General features: G+C 36.8%; 1 protein-coding gene across 10 annotated transcripts in view; it reads right to left on the reverse strand.

The window, feature by feature from the left end:
• The window catches only part of LRCH2 (leucine rich repeats and calponin homology domain containing 2), a 123400-nt gene that overhangs the window by 63632 nt on the left and 34882 nt on the right, over positions 1-24886 (reverse strand). For all 10 annotated transcript variants that reach the window (XM_070502484.1, XM_070502483.1, XM_070502482.1 and 7 more), the window contains exons 3-6: positions 15988-16132; positions 13283-13409; positions 8307-8412; positions 8087-8223 (exon numbers count right to left, since the gene is read on the reverse strand). In XM_070502484.1, coding sequence (XP_070358585.1) covers positions 8087-8223; positions 8307-8412; positions 13283-13409; positions 15988-16132 — 515 coding nt within the window. The remainder of the gene's footprint in view (positions 1-8086; positions 8224-8306; positions 8413-13282; positions 13410-15987; positions 16133-24886) is intronic.

Consider the following 24886-nt stretch of genomic DNA (forward strand, 5'->3'; position numbering starts at 1 on the left):
TTGACATTGGTCTTAGAAGGATCTTTTCAAATCCCATATCTACTCAGGCAAGGAAAACAAAAGGAAAAATAAACAAATGGATCTTCATCAGATTAAAGAGCTTCTGCAAGACAAAGGAAACCAGGAACAAAACAGAAAGACAACCCATCAACTTGGAGAAAATATTTAAAAATCATATATCCAACAAGCAGTTAATCTCCATAATATATGAAGAACTCACACAACTCAACAACAAAAAACAAACAACCCGATCTAAAAATTGGCAGAGGATATGAAGAGACATTTCCCCAAAGAAGACATACAGATGGCCAACAGACACATGAAAAGATGTTCAACATCACTAATCATCAAGGAAACGCAAATCAAAACTACAATAAGATATCACCTTACATCTGTTACAATGGCTCTGACAACCAAGACAAAAAAAATAATTGTTGCAGAGGATGTGGAGAAAAGGGAACCCTCATACACTGCTGGTAGGAATGCAAACTGGTACAGCCACTAGGGAAAACAGTATGGGGATTTCTCAAAACGTTGAAAATCAAAATACCACACATCCCAGCTATTCCATTACTAGTTATTTATTCAAAGAACTTGAAATCAACAATTAAAAGAGACTTATGCACCCCTATCATCACTGCAGCATTATTCACAATAGTCAAGAAGTGGAAGCAACCCAAGTGCCCATCAACTGATGAATGCATAAAGATGGAATACTACACAGCTGTAAAAAAAAGACAAAAGAAGGAACTTGACGTTATTATGTTAAGTGAGATAAGCCAGACAGAGAAAGACAAACACCATATGATTTCACTCATATGTCGAAGATAAACACATGGACAAAGAGAACAGATTAGTGGTTACCAGAGGGGAAAAGGGTTCATGGGTGAGCATAAGGAGTAAAGGGGCACATATATATGGTAACTGACAAATAATAATGTACAACTGAAATTTCTCAGTGTTATAAAGTATTATGACATCAATAAAAAATAAGTTAATTTTTCTGCATTTCATTAAAGTTTTCTTGTTAAGAGCACAATGTACAAACCAATAAACAATATAAAAATTTATACTTCATCAAAGTTGCCTTTATTAGAAAAAAGTAAAAAGAAATATATTCCTTGTAGTGTTGAGAACAGGAAAAAAATAATCCATGTAATTATTTAAAGTAATTTCATAAAATCCACTAAGTCATTTGGTCTAAACACTGGAAGAAAGCTAATGAAAAGAATGTAAATAGAGGAAAAATGAACTTGCTGAAAATTGTAATGGCAGGCCAGTTAGAATAAAATAATTTTTTTAAATTGTTTATTTATCCTAAGACAAACTCCTGAAAAGTTATTTTCATTGGTGATGGAAAAAAGAAATAATGAAGGGTAAAATGCTATGTGAAAAAAAGTATTCTAGGGGCTGGCCCCGTGGCCGAGTGGTTAAGTTCGCGCACTCCGCAGCAGGCGGCCCAGTGTTTCGTTAGTTCGAATCCTGGGCGCGGACATGGCACTGCTCATCAGACCACGCTGAGGCAGCGTCCCACATGCCACAACTAGAAGAACCCACAATGAAGAATACACAACTATGTACCGGGGGGCTTTGGGGAGAAAAAGGAAAAAATAAAATCTTAAAAAAAAAAAAAAAAAGTATTCTATACAAAACAATGAGTGATAAGAAAATGATAAGTCAGCTTTACTATGGTTAACTTCAATCACCATGAGTGATATTAAATAAATTTTTCTTAAAAGTTATAATAAAACATGTTTTGTTTTATGGATATAACCTAGCAAAACATACAAAAATAATCAACAACAGAAACAGTTAAAAAAGTACATTAAAAAGTAATTATCAGGGACCGACCCTGTGGCACAGTGGTTAAGTTCACACATTCTGCTTGGGCGGCCTGGAGTTGGCTAGTTCAGATCCCAGGTGCAGACCTATGGAACACTTGGCAAGCCATGCTGTGGCAGGCGTCCCACATAAAACAGAGGAAGATGGGCACAGATGTTAGCTCAGGGCCAGTCTTCCTCAGCAAAACAGAGGAGGATTGGCAGCAGATGTTAGCTCAGGGCTATTCTTCCTCAAAAAAAAAAAGCAACCATTCCAGGTATAAAGGAAGAATGTTTCTTAGATAATTTTAATAGATATCACTTCCGAACTGACCAGTGAAAAAATTTCATTTAAAAGGAAAATTAAAACTTCTGACCTATTAGAATATAAATACATTAAAAATTAAAACACATCTTATTATCTGTCCAAACTGAAAAAAAAATATCTTTCACTACCAAATTAAATGCTGGTGAATTATTTTCTTCTGTAAATTTAATTTTTATCATACTAACTCACATACATAGCTTTAAAAATCAAAGAGAGGGATCAGCCCTGTGGTCGAGTGCTGAAGTTTGCACACTCCGCTTCAGCAGCCCAGGGTTTCACCAGTTCAGATCCTGAGAACGGACATGGCTCACAACTAGAATATACAATTATGTACCAGGGGGTTTTGGGGAGAAGAATGAAAGACAGAAAAAGGAGATTGGCAACAGATGTTAGCACACGTGCCAATCTTTAAAAAAAATAAAAACTAAAAAACAATCAAAGAGAATTATATAACTGATAAGGAAAAATTAATTCCCCACTCTATCCCTTTCAATCTCTATGACCCAGTTCCCACATTCAGCTCTTTTAGTTGGTTTCCTGCTATTTACCTTCATATTTATAAATAACATGATTCTACTGGTATTTTTTTATTTTTCAACTATAGATTTTATTTATTGAGGTCTTACTAATGAAGATGAGGACTTAGATTTCTTACATTACCACTACCCCCATTACAGATCATCAGTCACCACTACCATCCGCCCATCTCTAATCCCCGTCAATTCATATAAACATACTTCCCCCCTCTTCAGAAGTCTAGCATAGAAGTCAGAGCATGGAGTCTGGAATCAGACTGCCTTGGTTTGAAACCAGGCTCTACCACATACTAGCCAGGTGACCTTGGACAAGTTAGTTAACTTCCATGCCTTTGTTTCCCCATATATAAAATGAGGAATAATGACAGTACCTGTTTTACAAGGTTACTATAAGAATTAAATGAGTTAATGCATGTAAAGCATTTTCGACAGAGCCTGGAGCACAGCAAGTGCTACATAAATCTTTGCTATTATTATAACTATGTTACAATTTCTCATTAAATCAAAATCCAGTATTTACCATATTAAGACCAAGAAAAAAATTCACAGATAAACCACATAGAGTATTCTCCATTTTTCCTAAAGTGACTAAACTGACCCATTTTTTCCTTTGCATAATTTTCTGTATGCCTATTACTAATTCATTCTTGACTCTCTGACAGAGCTTTAAAACATCTCTCCATATTGACCAACACATCAAGTTATCTATCAGTTTCTTTCTTTTTTCCTTTTGGAAAGAACCCCCATAATCCAAACTGACTGACTGTTCTCTAGGCCTAAGCATACCTCTCAATCTTGGACATGAAGAATTTCTCTTTCTTGGAGTGACATGGGCATCATGGAGGGGTGAACTTGCCTGGGACTCTCTTCCCTCCAACATACAACAAAAAAGGGCAACCATACTCCAACAGAAGATATCCTAACAACACAAAAACCACGGAGAGACACACAGCCACATGACGGAGCGTGGAGAGGCTGAAGCCTCAGAGGAGCTGGAATGGGGTAAGAGAGAACTTCGCTCCCTCGCCTAAAGACTGCAATTGCTGCTGTGGGAGGCTCCGTTAGGCAACGAGTGGGAGAGGGATCGCTCACTCTCGGGATCACCCAGGACTCCCCAAGGCCCTGCAGCCTAGAGGGAAGCCCTTTAACAAGGTGAAAGCTTTCAGGCAGGGTGGCCTCATCAAGCCAAGACCCCAGGAGACCAGATACTGAGAGCTGATCGAAAAATCCTGGACTGCACACTGGAGAAAGCACCCTTGCCCTGCCCCGCCCTGTGCCATGCCATCTCCGTTGGAGGTGGAGGGCTCAGAATACGTGGCTCTTGACCCCCACCCAGTGGTGATAGGCTGTAACTGCAACCGAATAATGGAGAAAGAGCCGACCTTCCAACATCAGACATTACACCAAATCTCCAGACCAGAGAGAAAAGGACAAGCACCTGGAACTCAGTCCCGGGGACACAGAAATATGTAAGCTAAACAACAATGAATTCAAAATAGGTATCATCAAAAAACTCAAGGAGGTAAAACTGAATATAGAGAAACAATTCAACGAGTTCAGGAGCTACTTCACAAAAGAGATTGAAACTATAAAGAAGAATCGATCAGAAATATTAGAGATGAAAGACACAATGGAAGAAATAAAATAAAATACGGATTCCCTGAATGCTCGAGTGTATATCACAGAGGAACAAATCAGCATAATCAAAGATAGACATGTTGAAATGCTCCAGACAAAGGAGGAGAGAGAACTAAGACTAAAAAGAAATGAAGAAGGTCTCCAAGAAATATCCAACTCAATGAGGAAATGCAACATAAGAATTATAGGTATTCAAGAAGGTGAAGAATTCCTCTTTCCTAATTTACTTCCACATTTTGATATAGCACACCCTCTGCTAGTTTCCTATTAAAGGATGCATGAGAGCTAAAATTTCTGAGACCTTACATGTTTGAAACTTTTTTCCTACCTCACACTTGACTGATAGTTTGAGCAGAGAAAGTTGGAAATATTCCCTCAGTCTGTGAAGACATCGTTCTAACATCCTCCAGCTTCATGTGCTGCTGCTGAGAAATCATTCCGATTACCACTCCTATGAATGTGATCCATTTTGTTTCAACGGAGGCCTTTCAGTGTTTTGGTCTCTGTCTTTCATGTTAGAGATTATTCCTGCAATGTCTAGTGATCCGTGGCTGTCTGTGCATTTTCAAGACTAAAATAGAACAACTGGAAGCTCTGCGTATGTAGAGGGAAGTTTATCAATGGTGAGCCCCACTGTCTAGTCATCAGACAGGGACTTCTCATTTTATCAGGGGACCCCCAAAGATCAGCATGTATGTAGGTCTTTTCTCCTAGTCAGTTTACCAAGAGAGAAATCCACCAATCCTGCCTGAGATATATAAGACAGGCTGCTAGCATTCTGGGAGCCAAGCAAGAGAAGTCTAACAGAGGGTCCCAACATTCAGTATGTAATCATTCACTGTTTTCAGTATGAGATCTCACTCCTGCCCATTCCTGTACCTGGAGCACCTAACTGGTTCACTCTCTCTACAATAGTGCTGTCCAATATAGTAGCCACTAACCACATGTGGCCATTTAAATTTAAATTAATTAAATCTAAGTAAAACTAAAAATTCAAATTCTTCAGTCACATTATGTGCTCTCAAGTACTCAACAGCCACTTGTGGCTACCATACTGGACAGAGCTGATACAGAACATTTCCATCACCACAGAAAGTTCCAATGGACAGCACTGCTCTAAAAAGTAAACTCCAGGCTTCTACTGAGGTAAGGAGTGACAGTCACTTGGCTGTTGAGCTGAGGGAGAGAATCTGAGTGAATCTACCTACTCCTCAGAGTAAACCCCAGGCTTCTGCTAAGGCAAGTGAGAGGCAGTCATGTGGCTGTGGAGCTAGGGGCAAGAATCCGAGGGTGTAAATTTTGGACTTGTTAATTAAAACTAGACTTATTTTGCAAACAAATTAGTCTTAATTTGGCTATCTTTGGTAGGAATGAGAGTGATTTTAGAGAGAAAAATTATGCTTCAGTAGCACACCTTTGTGGATATTAGATTCTAGTTCTGTTAATTGTCTTTGAGGTTTTTGTTTTCTATCTGTAAACTGGACTGTATCCTAAATTCTTCTAGTTTTCTCAAATGTCTGGCCACAAATCTCCAAACTAATGTTTTCAATTTTTTCCCATCCTTTTGTTTTGGAATCATTGAGAACTGAAACTAGCCTTTTTCATGAAGCCCTGGAAACTGAAGCTGAACAACTTGATATAAACTTAAGAGAGATCACCACAATAGCCCATGTTTAGGCAATCTTCATGCCTGTTGCTGTTTAAGCCACTCAGAAAGATACCTGAAAACCCGATGACATCATCAGAGACATTTCAAACTGCAAAAGATGCTTCAACCTGACATTTAGAAATCTTGACTGGCTGTCCGCTGGGCTCAGAAACTCATTTAAAATTTGCTCTAACCATTAATCTTTGTCTTTCTTTTGTTTCCATAGAAATGTCTCTTATTAAATATCTGATTGCTTGCTTACACAATATAGGCCTAACTTTGGAAGCCCACCTGACTCACTGCCTCATGAAATAAATTTAATTGGTCTGACCTACTGCCAGGACTAAGAGACTGGTTCAATGAGATGCAACAATCTACCAACTCAGCTTCTGGACTGTGGAATTTCTTGGGGAAGTTTCAAAGGCGTGACTGTAGAACAGAATTTGCAACCCCAAAATGTATCTCTTTGGCTTATTCTTAAGAACAAGATTCAGGAAGAAACTTTGACCTTCCCCCTAACTGCCTAAAAGAATTTAAAATAGGAGGTCTGTTCTAGGAAGGAGCTATCACCATAGATAACTATAGTATAATATGAATTAGGTATGATAGGGAGGAACCTAACAAGGCCCATTTTGGTCAGAGTCCTCTCCATGTCTCATTGTGTCTGCAAGGTATGACATTTGTTTACCAAACATTTGCTTTTCCATCTGCATGTGAATTGCCCTCCTCCTCTTTGAAGTCCCAAATCACTACCTCAACATTCTCTTTTGTTGTTACCTGAAAGTGGTATTTAAGGTGGTGGTTTTGGCCAATTTGGCAAGTTACTCAGTTTTCCTGGGTTTCTCCCATGTATACATGTTATTAGACTTTGTTTGACTTTCTCCTGTTATTCTGACTCATGTCAATTTAATTCTTAGACCAGCCAGAAGAAGCTGGAAGGGTAGAGGAAAATTTCTTCCATCCCTACAGTAGCCACTGGTCACATGAAGCTATTTAAATTTAATCAAAATTAAATTAAATTTAAACATTTGGTTCCTTAGTCACACTAGCCATATTTCAGGTAATCAATAGCCACATGTGGCAAGTGGCTATGGCACTGGCCAGCACAGATTACAGAACATTCCCATCATTCAGGAAGTTCTCCTGGACAGCGCTGCCTTAGACAATTCTACAGACTTTCAAGTTTTCAGTCTTTCAACCCTATATTCAGAGTTACATGTTTCCTCCAATACCCAAGCCATTCCCAGATTTAACACTGTAAATCAACTAGTTGCTTGTTGCCTTCTCCCACAGAAGACACAAGTTTCAGCTTTCCCCATCCTGCTAAGCCAGCTACTATGGGGACCCCAGCCAGCCTTTTTGTGAATTAGAAAAGGCACCTCCTTTGGCATGAGTGGAATGTACCTTTGTAGGAAGAAAAAGGGAACCCTGGATGTATGCAAACCCTGTGCCAGAGCACACAGCTTGAGAGTAGAGTGCAAGCTGGTGTTTCACGGCCATGTGCCTCCTCAGCCAGATGCTCTCGTGCAGTGTAAGCAGAGTCCCTAGTCACCGCTACTACACCTATTTTCCATTTTCCAAAATTCTGTTGTCCTCTTCTTTCCCGCTGTCCTCTTCTCTCTCATTCTTTGTCCTTATGGGTTTATATCATAATGTATTCCTTTACATTTTAGTGGATTCCACATGGTTTTTATCCTCAAACTAAAAATCTGAATTAATACTTTTCCACTTGTATCTTGTTCTTTCTGTTATGATGCCATCTATCAGTGCTAAGAATGTGCTCCCATCAATCACACAACTAATCTCAAGTAGATATACACCTAAGTAGGACAAAGGTGGAGAGACTCCATAGTCTATCCTTTTAAAATAACATTGACAACCAGAATTCTCAGTTCACAAGCAGAGAGTTGATACTTGGGTTTTCCAAATCCCATTCTCTAAAAACTAAGCTAAAACGCCTATCAAAATGAAAAAGTCACTTCTCAGAAAAACTCCTTTAGACAGTAATATCTCAGTAGCAAATTGCCTCCTAATGCTGATGCTTTTTGATTTACCAGTAACAGATATAATTATGAATAAAAATAGAAGAAATAAGTATCATACTTTTATCACAAACCTGTGCTGGTGGTACTTGCAACGGATTGTTATCCAAAACTATTACTTGTAAATGATGCAGCTTCCTGTAACAAACTGGAATTTCGGTCACTTTATTACAAGAGAAATCCAGCTTGACTAGGGGAAGATCTCCTAATTCTGTTCAGAAATGAAAAATAATTAAATTAAACTTTACATATTTACTCTCTTATTCATGTCAGTAAAAATAGTGAGTATCTTACCATCTGGCAACACATGAAGATTATTTCTTCTTATATTTAGCTCTCTAAGTGAATGTAATTTTCCCATTTGTTGGGGAAGGACCTGAATCTCATTGCAGCTAATATCCTAAGGAAAACAAGAAAATACAATTATAAGAAACTAACCGAGAAATATAGATACATTTCAATTTTTAAATTAAAGTACACGGCTAATAGCTAGAAAAAGTTACCTCTCATGTCATTTCTCTAAAGACAGATTATCTGGCAGATTTCTATTCAGATTACATCATGAAGTCAATCCAGCACAGTTACATCAGCTTTTCTGTGCAAAAATTTGAGGTTATAACTTAACACTACATAAGTTAGCCTTTTGAAAATCTCAACTAAAGACCACTCTCACCAACTGAAACCAGAAATAAGGATGATCCAGGTGCTCTTCATTCAGAGGTAAAATAAAAGACAACTATCCATCATTGTGATAATCCGTCAGCTATAGCAGTTGTTTTGAGATACCTGGTTGGGCAAAAGCTGAGAAGGTCAAGGATTTACAGATGTGAGCTGGAGAACCGAAGACAATGGTCAGGATGGATTTAACTAAACCTCTTCCTCAAAGAGATATAAAACATGAAGGGTTAGAAGCATAAATTTTTGTGTCTCACATCATAATCCAAAGACATTCTGGGAGATCTGAATCAGAAATGTATTAGGGTTAAATTAGAATGTAAGTCCTGATTTAAAGGTAGACAATACCACCTTTCCATAATAAGAGGAGAAAGAACAGCTTAAGTTAACTGTGCACTCCTCTGCCTCCCCTTTCTTATTACCACATCAACAAAAAGGGAAGAAAAAGCTACAAAAAGATCTCAGACGGCAATCATTCTAGACACACTGCAAATGAAATTCATACTCTACTGCAACTTCCCTCAATTTCCAATTTCCACTGGAAATGATAATAGCTTGAAGGGAGAGGAGCGGCATATACATTCAGTTTTATCAAAAGTAAAAAAGGCAGGAAGGTAAATTCAAAAGAATATTAATGCTATATAGGGAAGAATCCAATAAAGCTATAGATGATTAGAAAAATGCATCCTACATATTCTTTCAACCTATATCTAAGGCATCTTCATTCAACAACAAATATTTATCAAATACCAACTACCTGCTAGGCACTGTTCTAGGTGCCTGGGACACATCAAGGAATAAAACAAAAAATTCCTGCCTTATAGCTCCTTATGGAGCTTACATTCTAGCAAGGGGAACAGAATATATAATATGCTAGAGGATGATAAGTGCTATTAAAAAGAAAAAGCAGGGTAAAGGAAAATGGCAGTGCTAGTAGTAGTGTGGAGAGATATCAGCAATTTAGACAGTCTCATAGAGAAACTGATGTTTGAGTGGTATTGTCAGAGCTGAGAGCATGAGCTGTAGCCGCAGGCCCTCCAAGACCAGTTCAACTGACCCCATCTTATCAACAGAGGGACTAAGAATTGCCTTTCAGAAAATTTGCAAAGTCACGTAGCCAGAGCATGCACAGAAGAAGAAATCTTGACCTGAAATGACTGCAGAAGCAAAGATTCTCCTCCCCACAGAACCAAAGGACCAAGACACAACCAGAATTTACAAGTCAGACTCTTATCAAAAGTGAGGAGTCCATCATTCAGGAAGATTCAGTGTTAAAAGCCCTCTCCCATCTTACCATAAATGTTTAGAACCTCAACATAAATGTTTAGAATCCCATCATAAATGTTTAGAAACCCATCATAAATGTTTAGAACCCTGTCATAAATGTCTAGAAGCTTACCATAAATGCTTGAAACCCACCAAGCAAAAGCTGTCCCACCAGTGTTTCTGCATGCCAGCCTGTTCTCCCAAACTTCTTAAATTTCATCCCAAGTCCTGAATTGGAGAGACAGACCCGAGGGCACAGGCCCCCTGTCTCCCTGAAGACTGATCTCGCAGAATAAAGCTGATCTCTATTCCCAAATGCTGATCCCATAATTAACTGGCTTGTTTATGTGCATCAGGCAAAAGAACTCCAATTTTGTGCAGTAACAGAGCCATGCCAATATATAAGAGAAATATTCCAGACAGAAGGAACAATAAATGTAAAGGCTCTTAGGCAAAACATGTCAGACATGTACTAAGAACAGCAAGGGGATCTAGTACAACTAGAGGGAAGTGGGCAAGGGGGAGACTAGGCTCGGGGGAGGGGTATGACTTTGGCTTTTACTCAGAGATGTGAGCAAGAACCAGAAACTTTTAAACAGAGGTATGACATGATCTAACTTTTGTTTTGACAGGATCACCTTACCTGCTGTGTTGAGAATGGGTTATTATCCAAATGACAGATAACAAAATTTTGGGAAAATGCCCTTTAAAGTAAATTCTATTGCTTCCTCCCAAAGGTGTCTAATACAGAAGACTTCCATATAGAAGATCCATAGAAATTCGATAGAATAGCTGCCATTTCCCAGGAAAAAAATAAACCCAGGTGTAGGAAACTGACCCACTCACCAATGGGCACTCTATAGAATACTCTGTTGGAGACTGGAGACCTGAGACTTAAGAGTATTCCCTAGGGTTCTAATGACATAATTTCACTGTAGTTGGCTACCACATTCTCATGGAACAGTGTCATGGGAAAATGTTCCAGTGACAGGTAATATCCAAAAATTCATTATGTGATTTACAGTTGCCAATTAGTCATTCTATCTATCCACTGTTACCAATGTCAAGAGTTTAAAGCATAATATGTTTATAGTGCCTAGTAAAATAATGGCATTTAATATTTTTAAAACATTTTATTTAAATAAAAACATTAGAATAAATCTAAAAACACTAAATATTTTTGAAATTTCACTTATCCAAAAACTACCTCATGTAATATAATTTAGAACACAGAGCCAAAAACTGAATGAAAAAAAAAAGAAAGAAAAAGAAATTACAGAGCCATAGAATCTTAAAGTACAATATTTATGAAATCTTTAAAAATATTAACAGTGTCCAGGTCAAAGAAAGTAATAGTCCCCTTTTATCATGAATTTCTTAGATCACATCTGGAATCTTCTGTTCATTTGTGAGTATAATATTAAAAGAGAATTTAATAAAAGAGAACATTTTCAGGATAGACATAGCTAAAAATAAAAAGTAATAAAGAACAGAAATATAGAAAACATAGAAAGGAATAAAAGTAGTAAATATGTATAAGCTACAGAAAAACAGGTCTTAAGAGTTTGGTAAAATGGAGAGTAGACAAACAATAGATCACAAATATCTGAATGGAAGAGAAATTGTCATTATCTATACTTCTTCATATGGTAGTCCCAGGACCGTTGGATAAAAGTGATAGGGCATGTATTTTATTATTTTTTTTTGGTGAGGAAGATTGACCCTGAGCTAACATCTGTTACCAATCTTCCTCTTTTTATTTATTTTTTTCTCCCCAAAGCCCCAGTACATAGTTGTATATCCTAGTTATAAGTCCTTCTACTTCTTCTATGTGAGATGCTGCCACAGCACGGCTTGAAGAGCAGTGTGTAGATCCGCTCCCAGGATCCAAACCAGCAAACCTCGGGCAGCCGAATTGGAGTGCACGAACTTAACCACTACACCACTGGGCCAGCCCCAGGGGCATGTATTTTAGTTCAAAATAAGAAAGATGATAGAGTTTTGCAAAAAGAGAATTAGGGCTGCCTCAGACACACACACAGAAAGATTTGTCCACCACTGAAAACATACAACTAGATGTGCCAGGGATTCCTGCATTAGGAAGTGGTTATATCTGATCACTTATAAGATTTCTTCCAATCTTAAAATTTTATGGTTCTAAAACATAACAAGACTAAGTTCAAGGAAGTTTCCTTGTGTTCTAATTGCACATGCAGGTATTCCTTAATGAAGAAAGACATTCCTGAAATTCCTGTTCAGTACATTCTATTTGTGCATTAATTTCCCATTATAAAATTGTAGGTAAGTTCCTCAAGAAAACTTTTGGCCCTCCACACATAATAAACTCATACTTAAGAATACTTTTAGGGGCTGGCCCCGTGGCCGAGCGGTTAAATTCGCGCGCTCCGCTGCAGGCGGCCCAGTGTTTCGTTGGTTCGAATCCTGGGCGCGGACATGACACTGCTCATCAAACCACGCTGAGGCAGCGTCCCACATGCCACAACTAGATGGCACACAACGAAGAATATACAACTATGTACCGGGGGCTTTGGGGAGAAAAAGGAAAAAATAAAATCTTTAAAAAAAAAAAAGAATACTTTTAAAATACCTATGTATTGGGAAAGTACTACTCAAGATAAAACAGAAAGTAAAAATGAACAGCATGGTATATTGTATGAGATGGAAGTGACAGAAAGATGTGAAAACAGCTCAATGCTTTGAGGATCTGATTATGTTTCTCCCAGAGTTCAATGTCCTTTAATACCCAAAATGTTATGTTCAAAGTAACTTAAATTATTCCTAGATTTCTCCAACCAACTGTATAAATGGAAATGACCTCTTTCCATTTACCTTGGTCTCAAAAGTGTTATAAAATCGCAGGAGGATAGAGGACAGGAAGAGCTATTTTGTTTATTCTAATGTTTGCACTCTCTTCTTTTATCCTTTCCTCTGAGGCTCTTATAGTGGCCCTGTAAAACCTTTGAAAGAAAAATCAATCCCGTATCTTTTCCTGGTCTAAGACCTTTATTGTCCACCAAATGGATAGATAAACGCTTACTCATTTGAAAAGCATTTCTTAAGACTTGTAAGTAAGCCTTCTGACCTCACTAGGACCGAGGAACCACCAGGCTTTTACTGTGACTGTGAGCTAAGATCAGGCATAAGCAATGATATCTCAAAATTTTACTAAAGTGACCTTAGGCATATACCAAATTATTCTCTTTGTAAAATAATTACACTGAAATCCCATAAAGGAAGCAGTAATCTCCCAAAATATAAAGGTATGTATTATGCATATTAGATACAATCAATATAACTATTTTACTCACCAATTCCATTAAATCTTTTAACTTCCCAATTTCTTCTGGAATGGATACCAGTTTATTATTACTGACAACCAAAACTTTAAGGGGAAGATCAAATAGGTATTTTGGCAATGTTGACAGAAGATTTCGACTGAAAAGAATAAGAAAGTCTCATTATGAGAAATACGTCTGAAACTTGATATGTTATGTTGAAAAAGAACAAATCACCTCAAAGTAAGTAAGTTTTCACTAAATAATAACTATCAGGGGCTGCCCCGGTGGGGCAGCGGTTAAGTTCGCACGTTCCGCTTCTCGGCAGCCTGGGGTTCGCCAGTTCCGATCCCGGGTGCGGACATGGCACCGCTTGGCAAAAGCCATGCTGTAGTAGGCGTCCCACATATAAAGCAGAGGAAGACGGGCACGGATGTTAGCTCAGGGCCAGTCTTCCCCAGCAAAAAAGAGGAGGATTGGCAGTAGTTAGCTCAAGGCTAATCTTCCTCAAAAAAAAAAAAATAATAATAACAACTATCGTTTAATGAGTGCTTACTTTGTATCAGGCTAAAATGCTTACTCGCACTATTTCATTTAATCCTCACATTAGCCCTACAAGATGGGTAGTATTATTATCTTCATTATATGAATAAGAAAACAAAGGTTAAAACTGTTTAAGTGACTTGCCAAGGCACAGCCAACTGCAAAGCCTGTGCTGTTACCTATAATATTATCCTACACACCACCAGTTCTCAAAAACTCCGAATCACTCTTTTGAGTGTCTTTAATCACGTGACACAGACTTAAAAAAAAAAGACAAGGCCCCTAGGTCAGCAATCCTGGCCAGGCTGCTGGAATGTCAAATATGGTGGGGGGTGTCACAAGCTTTGACATTCTGGGGTTAAAGGAGGATCCTTTGGGAGAGGGGTCTGTCTGGAACACACAAGGATCTTCCTGCAGGATTCCACCCAAAAAGGAGGTAGTATACAAGAAGAGAGCAAGAACTCAAAAATCATCTTCGAGCCTCTCAAGATATTTTCACCAAAATAAAAAATAAAATAAATGGGAAAAATAATTGCACATACAAACACAACCTAATCTCCCTCTGACTAAAACAAGTTTAAACATTGGCTTATTTTCTTCCCTTAAGAAGTAGGTTCATCGAGTTAGCATAGTCAGCTTTCTCCAGAATCCAATTTCTTTATACATAGCTAATAAGTCATTAATATTCGCTTTTTTGCCACGTTTGAGATAGTCAAAGGAAGTCAGTCACTAGAACAAATGTTATTCACTATAGTTTGTTCACAAATTTTTGTGACTATAAACAAAAATCAGTAGTCAACTTCTAAAGATCAAAACAGGAAAGAATCAGAGAAAGTTTTAGTAAAATTACTCTAAGATATACCATACTGTTAACACAGAAATGTAATTCGATATTTAACAAATTATTTTTTTCCATAAAAGAAGAAAATGAAACCAAAAGAAAGACAAAACTTAAAAATACCTCACTTTCCTCAAACCTCTCCCAAGCTAGGCCAAGGAGATATGTACCCAATTAGAGAAAGGAGCAACTAAAATGACTGACATCTATGGAAGGAAATTCCTCTCACACATTTTAAGGTGTAAAGTGGTTTCAGTTAAAATAGTATGTACTGCCATGTGACACCACTGGGGGAGACATATATAAGGATTAATATATCACAGCAAGAAAGGAATATTATTATTTATGTATATTAATTATATTTACTACTTCCTTAGATGGGAATTTAGACAAGTAACATCATTAAGGAGGGGAAAAAAATTATCCCTTACAACTCACAAAGAAAAAAGCCACGAAAATGATTCTAAAATTAAGTCACAACATACCAGTTTCTGAAATTCAATGTCACTTATTTGACAGGGCAATTTTTTTCTTATACTTATTAAACACTTGCTCTGTTATAAATATAGGGTAATAGCTAAGAATGAGAGTTCTACAGTCATATTACTTAGATTTGAATCTTGGCTCTACCACCTGCTATCTATCTACCTAACTATCTATCTACCTACCTACCTATCTATCTATATGACTTTGGGCAAATAGTTAACCTCTCTGAGCTTCAGTTTGTTCATCTCCATTGAAGGGATAACAGCACATATCTTGAAATGTTAGTGTGAAGATGAGATGAGGTAATATGGGTAAACTATTTGTAACACTGTCTGGCACATAGTAAGCACTTACTAACATCAACTGTCATCTACTTTCTAATGTTCCAACACTCCCATCCAAATCTATTCATCCTTGAAATAGCAACAAGAAGTCCTAAGTGTGAAAAATATAACTCAAGAAGTTTCTTTATAATGTTTCACTTTAACTGAGGGTATATATAAATAAATCTGTATTGTGTTGCTATGATTTCAATAAAATACCTCTGATCTAAAGTCTTGCTACCCAAAGTCATCTAAACACCAGCAGGCAAGGGCATTACCAGGGAGCCTGTTAGAAACTCAGGACCCAGTGCAGACCTAGGGAATCATAATCTGCATTTTAATTGCCAGGTGATTCCTGCACACATTAAAGTTTGAGAAGCACAGCTCTCAAGAACAAGACACAAAGTAAAGTGGACACAAACATACAAATAAGATACTGTTGAGAAAAATATATGCTACATAGCCAAACCAAACACATTCTTCTGCTACTAAAAAAGGATTAGAACTGTAATAAAAAGCAAAAATGACCAAAACAAAAGTTTCCTTACCTAATGTTAAGGTATGTTAACATCTGCAGGTTTTTAATGGCTTCAGGAATGGTTTTGATGCAATTATGATATAAATTTAATGTTTCAAGAGGTGCAAATAACCAGACATCAGAAGGAATTTCTGTAAAACGATTTCTTGAAAGATCTGAAAAACAAAATATTTGAGTGTCAAATATATACCCATATCTATGATAATTAACAGAACTATTTTCATACTTGCTGAATCACTTAGAATCCAAGCAACTATTTAAAATATTATAAAATATTATCCACCATAATCTTGAAGGCAAAAAAATATCATATAGGTGCCGGCCTAGTGGTGTAGTGGTTAAGTTCATGTGCTCCCCTTTAGTGGCCCAGGGTTTGTGGGTTCTGATCCCAGGTGCGATCTACACATCGCTCATCAAGCCATGCTGTGGCAGCATCCCACATACAAAATAGAGGAAGACTGGTACAGATGTTAGCTCAGGGACAATCTTCCTCAACAACAACAACAAAAATTCATATAGGAATATACTCATAGACAGCCAGTTTATTAACAATTATACTAGATATGCTTCAATTATCTTTTAAATTTATCTTTTAAAATACCAATAACAAATTCTCTCTGATCTTTAAAACCACAAAAAAACCTCCTCTGATCCCACATCCCCTCCCACCTACCTCTTCCTCCTTCACAGCTAAAGTTACATAAATATACAACACAACTAAATTTCTTATTTACCATGGACTTCTCAACCCACTGGAATTTGGTTTCGATTCACTCTCGTGCCCACCAAGGTCACCAACAGCCTCCATATCAGTAACTACTCCTCCACTTGGAAACACTTCTCTTCCCTTGGCTTGGAAGACTATACTTCTGGATCACTTACTATTATCTCTCTGGCTACTTCTTAGTCTCTTGCCAGATTCTCCCATACATAAATTGTGAATGCTGGTGTTCCAAAGGGCTGTGGCATACGGTACTCTTTCCTTCTTAAGATATACACAATAATGAGTGATTTCATCCAATCCCAGGCCTAAGTTATATTCATATACTGACAAATTTCAAATTAAAGATACGTCTGAACACCTATGTTCTGATTTTCAGGACTTCCTCTTGATATCTCTCAGGGACCTCAAATTCTACAAGCTTAAAATCTGAACTGAAGATCTTCCACACATCTGTTTCTCTCATCTCAGATAATGCAGCTAATATCCTCCTGGTGAGTCGCTCAAGCCAGAACCCTGGCATTCATCCTTGATTCCTTCCTCTCCTAAGTTACTCCAAGTACACACACATACACATCCATTCATTCAGGTTTCCAAAAAAAATAAAATCACAGAGTTATTATAACCATTATACCTCTATTAAAGTCTTACTTGTTAAATAAAATTTAAAAAATATTTAGAACATCATGTGGCAGGTTGAAAAAAATACCCTAAAAGTATTTCTCAACTGAAGCACTATTAACCTCTTGGGCTGTATAACTATTTGTTGTGTGAGACTATCCTGGGCATTGTAGGATACTTACCAGCAGCCTTGGCATCTACCCATTAGATGACAGTAATATCCTCTTGTCATGGCAGCCAAAAAATGTCCCCTGGGGTGCAAAGCCCCCTACCCCTGTTGAGAACCACTTCCTGAATAATTATCAAATTAGCTACCTTATCATAGAAAAATACTTTGCTTACACTAGTTCATTATACTTATTTAGTTAAAAACATAGGAATACTATTTACCTCAGTCAAGGAGAACATACATGGTGTAGCTTAATTAATTAATCATTATCCTAATTTAATGGAGTTAAATCAAATAAAGCATAATAAAGTCAAAATTAAAACTCAAGCTATTATAAAGCCTCTAATTAAGGAAATCTTGTTCTAGGGTTTTTCAGATTTTAAATCTGTATAAACATTCTTTCTAAGAATTGGGTAAACAGAGTAAGAGTGCCAAAAAAATAAAATGGAAGGAAAGATGGGAAATAACACAAAACAGTTTATGTCTCAATTTCTTGAACTATCTCACACTAACAGCATCTCGTATTTTCCTTCAAAACAGTGAAAATTAACTTTTAAATAGATATCATGAATAAAATTTAAACTGATTTAAATTTTTTATCTTGTGACGTACAATTAAACCATAAGGGAGTTTTTATAACATTAAAAATCACTTAATTAACATGTGCACTAGGGCAACTAGAATACTATGACTAATAACGAACATATTATACTCAAGAAATACATGCAAAATTGGTATTTTATTTAATATGGTTCCATCTAAAGATAGGAAAATTGCTAATTTATTCTTTATGAGGAGATTAATTTCACAATAGTTTTAAAGCCTGCCTTCTTAGGGAAGAAGCCAGACTTGGAAAAGGATAATTATAAAGATATTTCACCTTTCCCACAAAAAAAAAGGAAATTTCTCCACTTAACCCTCATGTTTCTTTAAGCAGAAAATTCTATGATGATATCACTGTTAATGATGAAGACGTGGTCCAACAACACACTTCATTATTATAAGTTTTTCCAGAGGTAAAAATGTGTCAGATTTTCACACATTGTCTAGGATTTTTTCTAAAATAAGAAAGACTATAGCAATCTGTATTGTTAAATATCACCTAAAGAAGACTCATATATCTTAGTTTCAGTTTTAACAATTTGTGACAAAAACCATACACCCTTTTGTACACTGAATAAGATAAAAAATATAATTAGTATAATGAGTATAGTACAATAGTATAATTTCTGAAAGTCATTTTCTATACTTTGGCAGAAATGCTGGCCAATGGGCCAGAAATTGCACTGGGTAGCAGATGGATCCATCTGTGGCTCATGTGGCTGCAGCTTGGGAGGCAACAAACAGATTTCCATTCCATCTGACTCCTCTCCCCGCTTCCTTGACCTCTGAAGCTTGAGTGATACAGAACATAATTTAGATCAGATTATTTAAAATGATCTATTAACATCTCTAACAGGCTCCCAGCAGTTTTACAAGGAGAGTTTTGAAGAAAGGCTGGAAATGGTACACAGCAGTCTGCCTACTGTTTGAGTTATTGCTAATACTGCTTGATATGATTTATAGTTAAAACCAAGGCAAAAGAAAAATACATCAGTGGTTATAAGATGCTATTCTCCAAGGATATTAATTAACTGAGAAAAGCACCTTACTGCTTAAGAAAAAAAATACACAGCTATATAACTTTTTTTTTAATTTTGCAGACATTTACTCTTAATTCTGATAAACTATTTTTAAGAAGTATGTTAGTTTCCTGTGGCTGCTGTAACAAGTTACCACAAACTTGGTAGTTAAAACAACAGAAATTTATTCTCTCACAGTTCTGGAGGAGAAGTCTGAAATGAGTCTTCTGGGGCTAAAATGAAGGTGTCAGCAGGGCCAAACGCCCTCCAGTGGCTCTGGGGGAAAATCCACTCCTTGCCTCATCCAGCTGCTGGTTAAACAGTCTGTTCCATCAGAACCCCAAAGCAGAGTCAGAGAAATTCTAAATCTCCTAACCATACTCATGTCCTAGTTGTTTCTTGAACTAGGAAGCAGAACATAAATCTTATTTCAAGTCTCAATTTTTAGTTAAGAAAATAATGAACACCATTATAAAGCTCTCAGCTGTTCCTAATTTACCAATTCAGAACTGTTTAGTCGGACCCAACACATAGCTTTCTTGGCTCCTTAAAGAGTGGACTCTTAATAATATTTCAATATTTTTAACCAATTTAATAAACAAGGATTAAAGAAAACTAATTAAACAAGTTTCTTCAAAAGGGTGGTAACATCTTATAGGCAAAACAATTATGCTGAGTACCTGTCAAGCACTCTGAAGGCTCTAAGACTTTACTTAAACCAACAAGTTAGCCTAACACAGTTGTACGGATGCTGGCAGAAGATATGAGACCCCTGTGTGAGAGACAAAGGACTTTATTACTCACAAAACAGCAAGTGGCATGAGATGCATATTTGTATCAGTTCCCTCTGGCCCCCAAATCCCACAGGGGCAACACAGATGGGTACAGATGGATGCCTTCACGTGCAGTACATCACATTACAGGAGAGGAACTCTGAGCTGAGGGAACCCGAATCTTTTATAGTAGACAGTAAGCATGCTTGCATGTTGAAGGGAGACATTATCTTTATTTTACTGGACAATAAGCATGATTGTCTTTTGCTCTGGAGAAGCAAACTATCTCATTCTTCCAAAGATAATCCTGAACAAAGGGCAGTTAGCGCCTCACTTGCAAGATGTGCAGAAACATGAGACACATGGAAAATTATCTCCCAATAACACCATATACATTCCTTATCGAGCAGGGACGAGAAGTTGCAGCCTCACCAAAGAGAATACACAAGGTAAAATAATTAAATATCTGAAGTATCAAATTCTCTGTGGTCCTGCACTTAGGAGTCTGGGCTATCCTCTACAGGCAGGCAAATACTGATCCTCACCTCCCAAGCCTCATTCTCCTTATTTCTCTGGTAGCATCCTGACTTGACTTGCAGCCTGTGCCATTCATTCAAACAAAATCCCATTAAGCACTATGAATTAGGCACCAGGTGTCAGGGTAATTAAAAAGCCCAGTTGGACACCAACCCTCAGCAATCCCAATTATTGTTCCACTCTAGTACCAAATATTATCTGTTTAGATAATAATAACACTTCAGTGAAAGGAACTATGTAAAAAGAATCACCTCCACTTACTTCTACTAAAATTGTAACTTTTACAAAGCTATTCTGGCGAGATCAATGCTGCATCATGCTTAGGGTATATCTAAAAGTTCACACAAGTCTTACGGACTGACAAAGGAGGCATAACTGTTATTTAGCAAGTGACCACTAGACTGGATCTGAACTGTATTCTGATTCTACTGATTACCTATAAAACATTGCCAAAATCCCTTCAGTACTATTCTTCATTATTTCAGAGCTATTGAAAATGAGTAAATCTTCTGCAACAACCTAAAATCCCTAGAAGCAAGAGAAACGATGGGAAAATTATCAACTTGCACATGATATACAATGTTCACAAAGATACTAAATAAAATGATGGAAATTGACTATTATATTGAGTTCTTATGACATAGAACATATACACCAGAAATATATGTCTTTAGGGGAGTGCACAAAAATCAACCAAATCAAAAACTTATTTCCTGATATGAAAATGAAAAAATTAAATTTTCTGTGCTCTTTAGTAACTGATATTACTCAAATGTGAGGAGTTACTGTATGTAAAATCTGATTAATATGCTCTCAAATATTAATGCTTCCTTATCTGTTTTTCCATCTAAAAGAAACGTCAGGACTAGAAACAAAAGTAACATGAAAACAGGAGGCACCACAGCTGTCTTTCGATGCAAGAATAGAGTGTCTTTGAAGTATTAGAGACTCTGATGTTGGAGCCTGATGGGAAATGACAATCCTATGGCTCTGGCATCTGCTTTCAACAGATGCCCTCTACAAAGACAGGTGATTTCTTGATTCAGTATTCCCTAGAAGGGTGCTGTGCTGTCATTCAGGACAAGATAATGAAAAGTCAGTCTATAACACTGAAGCCTTGCTGAATGAGTAAGACGTATGGGTCACAGAATTTCTAAGCTACTCCATGATGAGTTAAAATATTAACCATATGCACAGTGGAGAGAAAAAAAGTGTAAAGTAGATATTAGAAAAAATGAAGAAAAAATACTTTAAAGCCAACTATGAGAAATAATAATAAGCAGATCTCACTGACCTGCAGTAACCAATAATGGAAGGCTCTTTTGGAGAACAGGCACTTTGAGAAGCAAGGGTGCAAACAAAAACACATGCTCCAAGGAGAAACTGCAGCTGCTAAGCGGAGGGCAGATTACATGCATGCTCAGTGAGAAAAGGACTGTGAGTCATACAACTATTACGCCATGTGGAAGAACAAGACTTCATTAAAAAAAAAAAAAACAGAGAGGGCAGCTCTATGCACAGTTGTCTGCAGGAAATACTACAAAGTGTTTCAGTTTCACCAAGAAATAATGACTAAAGAACAGTGTAACGACACTGAAACACCAAAGTGATGTTTAAGAATGGCACTATACTTCAACACTTATAAAATGTATTGTACTGTAAATTTGGCATTTTGAATTAAATTTGGCCTGTAGTATTATTTATTAAATGGTTCTTGAAAAATTTTTATTTTCAAAAGACAGATGTTTTACTAAAATAAATGCCAGATGGAGGAAAAAGATAAACATTTAATGAACCATAAAAAACTAGAAAAACATTTTAGTGAATAGTGACTTAGTATTAGAATGGGGAAGGACTTTCAAAGCAACAAATAAAGGAATAATTCACAAATGAAAAGATTTCTAGATTTAGCTACATAAAAAGAAAGGAAAACTGTAGTCTATCAAAAAGCAAAATGATACCAACAACTCATAGGTAAAACCTGGGCCAAGGACATAAACAGATCCAAAAATTAAAATTATCAATGGCTAAAACACTTAGGAAAATATGTTCAACCTCCCTGTTAATCAAAAGATTTGTAAAGAATAAGATACCATAATTTACCCATCAGCTTTAAAGGTTTGTAAAGATATTACTCAGTGATGACAAGGCTACTTTGAATTGGGCATTTCCATACACCACTGATGGGAATTCAAAATGAGGTAACCTGTCTAGAAAGCAATTTGCCAATATGAATCAAAGTCCTCAAAAAATGTTTATACCTATTAATCCAAAAATTCAATCTCTAGCAATTTTTGAAAGCAAATAAAAATACATGAAAAATTATGTATGCCAAGATTATTTAAAATCGTAGAAAACTGGAAACAATTTAAATGTCCAACAATAGATAAAGGCTAAATAAAATACGGTATGTCCTTTAAATGGAATATCTTGCAGCCTTTAAAAATGATATTATAGACTTGATTCCTTAATATGGAAATAATCTTGCTCACAGGGTAATAACTAGAACATTTAAAATATAAAACTATATACACAGTATGAACCAAGTGTTTCCTTTAAAAATGTACTTTTATGGGTTTTTTGGTGAGGAAGACTGGCCCTGAGGTAACATCTGTCACCAATCTTCCTCTTTCTGTTTTTTTTCCTCCCTGAAGCCCCAGGACATAGTTGTATATCCTAGTTGTAAGTCATTCTAGTTCTTCTCTGTGGGATGTCGCCACAGCATGGCTTGATGAGCAGTGCCTAGGTCCACGCCCAGGATCCGAACCAGCGAACCCTGGGCCAACAAAGTGGAACATGCAAACTTAACCACTCGGCCACAGAGCCAGGCCCTAAAAACGAACATTTAATACACTCACACATACACATACAAAGACCTACAGGTATGTACAAGGTGATGAGCCTAGGGGTATAAAGGAAATATATCAAAATGATAATATTCATCCAAGGTTGGTGGAATGAGAAGTGGTTTGTATTTTTTTCTCTATGCTTTTATTTTCGAAATTTTCTACAATAAGCAAGCATTGCTTCTGTTATAAGAAAAACACATTATACTATTTTAAAGATATCATATTTCACAAAGTAAACTGAATTCTAATCACACATATTCCATTCATAAGAATGATATATGCATACACTACAGGCTAATTATAAGTTGGTATTACATATAATCATTTTATTTTTATGGGGCACGACCTGGTCTCCAACCAAACATCTATCACAGGGTTGAGTTATGTTATACTGCCATTCTACTATATGCCATAATTTTTAAAATGCAAATTACTATGAAAGGATACAACTTTTAATGTCAAAAGCATGCTTTCATGTAAATTATTTTCTTAAAGCAAAAAACAAAAACTATAAAATCTGAATTGTTATAGTCTGATTAATGAAGTAAGCAATGGCATAACATGTCATCTTACCATCTCTAAGATATACGAATTGAGGCATGATTAATCTGACGTTGATGTTCTTTCTGCCTAGGTCAAGATCACCTAGCCACTGAAAATCAAATGGATCAGTTTACAGTGTACTCTTTATTTGCATTAATTAAGACATCTTAGTACCTTTCTACTGCATAAGACAGGAAAACCTAACATAATAAGAGAACAGTCTGAATCAAACTTCCCAGGATAATTCTAGTAGGCTTTGGATTCCAAAACAAAAGTAGTCTTTGAGGAGTATAAAAAAAAACTGAAGTGCAAGATACTATGCTAAATAAAACTAGCTGCTTCATCATCTTTGATGTATCCAGATGAAGACAAATTTTACAGCCAGTATAGTGTGCTCCTTAAAAAAAATAATGTATTTAGAAAGCAAGGATCATCCTTACCTGAGCTGTTTAACAACAAAGCACTAAATATTGAATGCTGAAATTAAAAGCAAGTTAAAGTAAGCTGACTAATTACAAAGTAATGACAAATTCCACAAACCAGGCGAAAGAAAATCCCGTAAGTTTATGTTAAGTGGTCAAATGGTCCCTATACAGCAGCACACTGGCAGCTACCAGTAAGACCAAATGAATTCAGACAGTTTATTACTAACACAGAGAAAGCGTGATCAGTATGCTATCAGTTCTCCATGTGCCCAGTCCCACAGGACAAAACCAAACTGGAGGGGGGAACAAAATGAGAGATAACATACACAGTGGGTTGCTCCGTTATTGAGGAGTCAACTCTAGATTGCAGCTTTGTAATTTTATACACACTGTACCCGAAAGAACGTGCCATGCCTCACGAGAATAAAGGAAGGAGATAATAAACTGCCTTGGGGCAGTCTCCCACAAGATAGGGAGGCAGATAAGAAATGACCTTATATCATCTATCTTGCCATGTACCAGGAAGGGTCACAGAGTCTTCCCCCAAGATTTGAGTCAGACTGTGGTTGAGCCTTGCCTATGTGGACTACGTGGAGATGTGCAAGATCAGCAAGGTCCCATGGTAGAGTCATTCTGCTAGTCTGAAGTC

This window comes from Equus asinus, chromosome X, assembly GCF_041296235.1.
Source record: "Equus asinus isolate D_3611 breed Donkey chromosome X, EquAss-T2T_v2, whole genome shotgun sequence".
Lineage (NCBI taxonomy): Eukaryota > Metazoa > Chordata > Mammalia > Perissodactyla > Equidae > Equus > Equus asinus.